The 3,214-nt window shown below is 34.3% G+C and overlaps 1 protein-coding gene across 1 annotated transcript; it reads right to left on the bottom strand.

Moving 5' to 3' along the window:
- Positions 1-1,373: 1,373 nt before the first annotated feature.
- Positions 1,374-2,560, bottom strand: LOC120928275 (glutamic acid-rich protein-like; the record flags this gene model as incomplete). The annotated part of the gene is given in 4 exon segments (XM_040339375.1): positions 1,374-1,766; positions 2,036-2,122; positions 2,124-2,347; positions 2,350-2,560. Coding segments are annotated over 4 exon segments (915 nt in total), but the record flags the coding sequence as incomplete, so codon positions are not given.
- Between the last annotated feature and the right edge of the window lie 654 nt (positions 2,561-3,214).

Raw genomic sequence — 3,214 nt, 5'->3', positions numbered from 1 at the left:
TCTTCTTCTTCTTCTTCTTCTTCTTCTTCTTCTTCTTCTTCTTCTTCTTCTTCTTCTTCTTCTTCTTCTTCTTCTTCTTCTTCTTCTTCTTCTTCTTCTTCTTCTTCTTCTTCTTCTTCTTCTTCTTCTTCTTCTTCTTCTTCTTCTTCTTCTTCTTCTTCTTCTTCTTCTTCTTCTTCTTCTTCTTCTTCTTCTTCTTCTTCTTCTTCTTCTTCTTCTTCTTCTTCTTCTTCTTCTTCTTCTTCTTCTTCTTCTTCTTCTTCTTCTTCTTCTTCTTCTTCTTCTTCTTCTTCTTCTTCTTCTTCTTCTTCTTCTTCTTCTTCTTCTTCTTCTTCTTCTTCTTCTTCTTCTTCTTCTTCTTCTTCTTCTTCTTCTTCTTCTTCTTCTTCTTCTTCTTCTTCTTCTTCTTCTTCTTCTTCTTCTTCTTCTTCTTCTTCTTCTTCTTCTTCTTCTTCTTCTTCTTCTTCTTCTTCTTCTTCTTCTTCTTCTTCTTCTTCTTCTTCTTCTTCTTCTTCTTCTTCTTCTTCTTCTTCTTCTTCTTCTTCTTCTTCTTCTTCTTCTTCTTCTTCTTCTTCTTCTTCTTCTTCTTCTTCTTCTTCTTCTTCTTCTTCTTCTTCTTCTTCTTCTTCTTCTTCTTCTTCTTCTTCTTCTTCTTCTTCTTCTTCTTCTTCTTCTTCTTCTTCTTCTTCTTCTTCTTCTTCTTCTTCTTCTTCTTCTTCTTCTTCTTCTTCTTCTTCTTCTTCTTCTTCTTCTTCTTCTTCTTCTTCTTCTTCTTCTTCTTCTTCTTCTTCTTCTTCTTCTTCTTCTTCTTCTTCTTCTTCTTCTTCTTCTTCTTCTTCTTCTTCTTCTTCTTCTTCTTCTTCTTCTTCTTCTTCTTCTTCTTCTTCTTCTTCTTCTTCTTCTTCTTCTTCTTCTTCTTCTTCTTCTTCTTCTTCTTCTTCTTCTTCTTCTTCTTCTTCTTCTTCTTCTTCTTCTTCTTCTTCTTCTTCTTCTTCTTCTTCTTCTTCTTCTTCTTCTTCTTCTTCTTCTTCTTCTTCTTCTTCTTCTTCTTCTTCTTCTTCTTCTTCTTCTTCTTCTTCTTCTTCTTCTTCTTCTTCTTCTTCTTCTTCTTCTTCTTCTTCTTCTTCTTCTTCTTCTTCTTCTTCTTCTTCTTCTTCTTCTTCTTCTTCTTCTTCTTCTTCTTCTTCTTCTTCTTCTTCTTCTTCTTCTTCTTCTTCTTCTTCTTCTTCTTCTTCTTCTTCTTCTTCTTCTTCTTCTTCTTCTTCTTCTTCTTCTTCTTCTTCTTCTTCTTCTTCTTCTTCTTCTTCTTCTTCTTCTTCTTCTTCTTCTTCTTCTTCTTCTTCTTCTTCTTCTTCTTCTTCTTCTTCTTCTTCTTCTTCTTCTTCTTCTTCTTCTTCTTCTTCTTCTTCTTCTTCTTCTTCTTCTTCTTCTTCTTCTTCTTCTTCTTCTTCTTCTTCTTCTTCTTCTTCTTCTTCTTCTTCTTCTTCTTCTTCTTCTTCTTCTTCTTCTTCTTCTTCTTCTTCTTCTTCTTCTTCTTCTTCTTCTTCTTCTTCTTCTTCTTCTTCTTCTTCTTCTTCTTCTTCTTCTTCTTCTTCTTCTTCTTCTTCTTCTTCTTCTTCTTCTTCTTCTTCTTCTTCTTCTTCTTCTTCTTCTTCTTCTTCTTCTTCTTCTTCTTCTTCTTCTTCTTCTTCTTCTTCTTCTTCTTCTTCTTCTTCTTCTTCTTCTTCTTCTTCTTCTTCTTCTTCTTCTTCTTCTTCTTCTTCTTCTTCTTCTTCTTCTTCTTCTTCTTCTTCTTCTTCTTCTTCTTCTTCTTCTTCTTCTTCTTCTTCTTCTTCTTCTTCTTCTTCTTCTTCTTCTTCTTCTTCTTCTTCTTCTTCTTCTTCTTCTTCTTCTTCTTCTTCTTCTTCTTCTTCTTCTTCTTCTTCTTCTTCTTCTTCTTCTTCTTCTTCTTCTTCTTCTTCTTCTTCTTCTTCTTCTTCTTCTTCTTCTTCTTCTTCTTCTTCTTCTTCTTCTTCTTCTTCTTCTTCTTCTTCTTCTTCTTCTTCTTCTTCTTCTTCTTCTTCTTCTTCTTCTTCTTCTTCTTCTTCTTCTTCTTCTTCTTCTTCTTCTTCTTCTTCTTCTTCTTCTTCTTCTTCTTCTTCTTCTTCTTCTTCTTCTTCTTCTTCTTCTTCTTCTTCTTCTTCTTCTTCTTCTTCTTCTTCTTCTTCTTCTTCTTCTTCTTCTTCTTCTTCTTCTTCTTCTTCTTCTTCTTCTTCTTCTTCTTCTTCTTCTTCTTCTTCTTCTTCTTCTTCTTCTTCTTCTTCTTCTTCTTCTTCTTCTTCTTCTTCTTCTTCTTCTTCTTCTTCTTCTTCTTCTTCTTCTTCTTCTTCTTCTTCTTCTTCTTCTTCTTCTTCTTCTTCTTCTTCTTCTTCTTCTTCTTCTTCTTCTTCTTCTTCTTCTTCTTCTTCTTCTTCTTCTTCTTCTTCTTCTTCTTCTTCTTCTTCTTCTTCTTCTTCTTCTTCTTCTTCTTCTTCTTCTTCTTCTTCTTCTTCTTCTTCTTCTTCTTCTTCTTCTTCTTCTTCTTCTTCTTCTTCTTCTTCTTCTTCTTCTTCTTCTTCTTCTTCTTCTTCTTCTTCTTCTTCTTCTTCTTCTTCTTCTTCTTCTTCTTCTTCTTCTTCTTCTTCTTCTTCTTCTTCTTCTTCTTCTTCTTCTTCTTCTTCTTCTTCTTCTTCTTCTTCTTCTTCTTCTTCTTCTTCTTCTTCTTCTTCTTCTTCTTCTTCTTCTTCTTCTTCTTCTTCTTCTTCTTCTTCTTCTTCTTCTTCTTCTTCTTCTTCTTCTTCTTCTTCTTCTTCTTCTTCTTCTTCTTCTTCTTCTTCTTCTTCTTCTTCTTCTTCTTCTTCTTCTTCTTCTTCTTCTTCTTCTTCTTCTTCTTCTTCTTCTTCTTCTTCTTCTTCTTCTTCTTCTTCTTCTTCTTCTTCTTCTTCTTCTTCTTCTTCTTCTTCTTCTTCTTCGCATGAGGAGAGCTATGATGTAATCGGTATTGCTGAAACTTGGCTTCAATCCTCACATGACTGGGCTATTAATATTCCTGGCTATGCTGTCTTTCGGAAAGACAGGGTAAAAAGGAAAGGTGGAGGGGTCTGTCTCTATGTGAGAAGTGACCTCAAAGCAAGCGGGAAAGAGGACCTGGTTGATGGAGAGTGTGATGAGGCTGAAGCATTATGGGTGGAACTGC

This window comes from Rana temporaria, chromosome 2, assembly GCF_905171775.1.
Source record: "Rana temporaria chromosome 2, aRanTem1.1, whole genome shotgun sequence".
In the NCBI taxonomy this organism is placed as follows: domain Eukaryota; kingdom Metazoa; phylum Chordata; class Amphibia; order Anura; family Ranidae; genus Rana; species Rana temporaria.
This window is presented reverse-complemented; position numbering and strand designations above follow the sequence as displayed.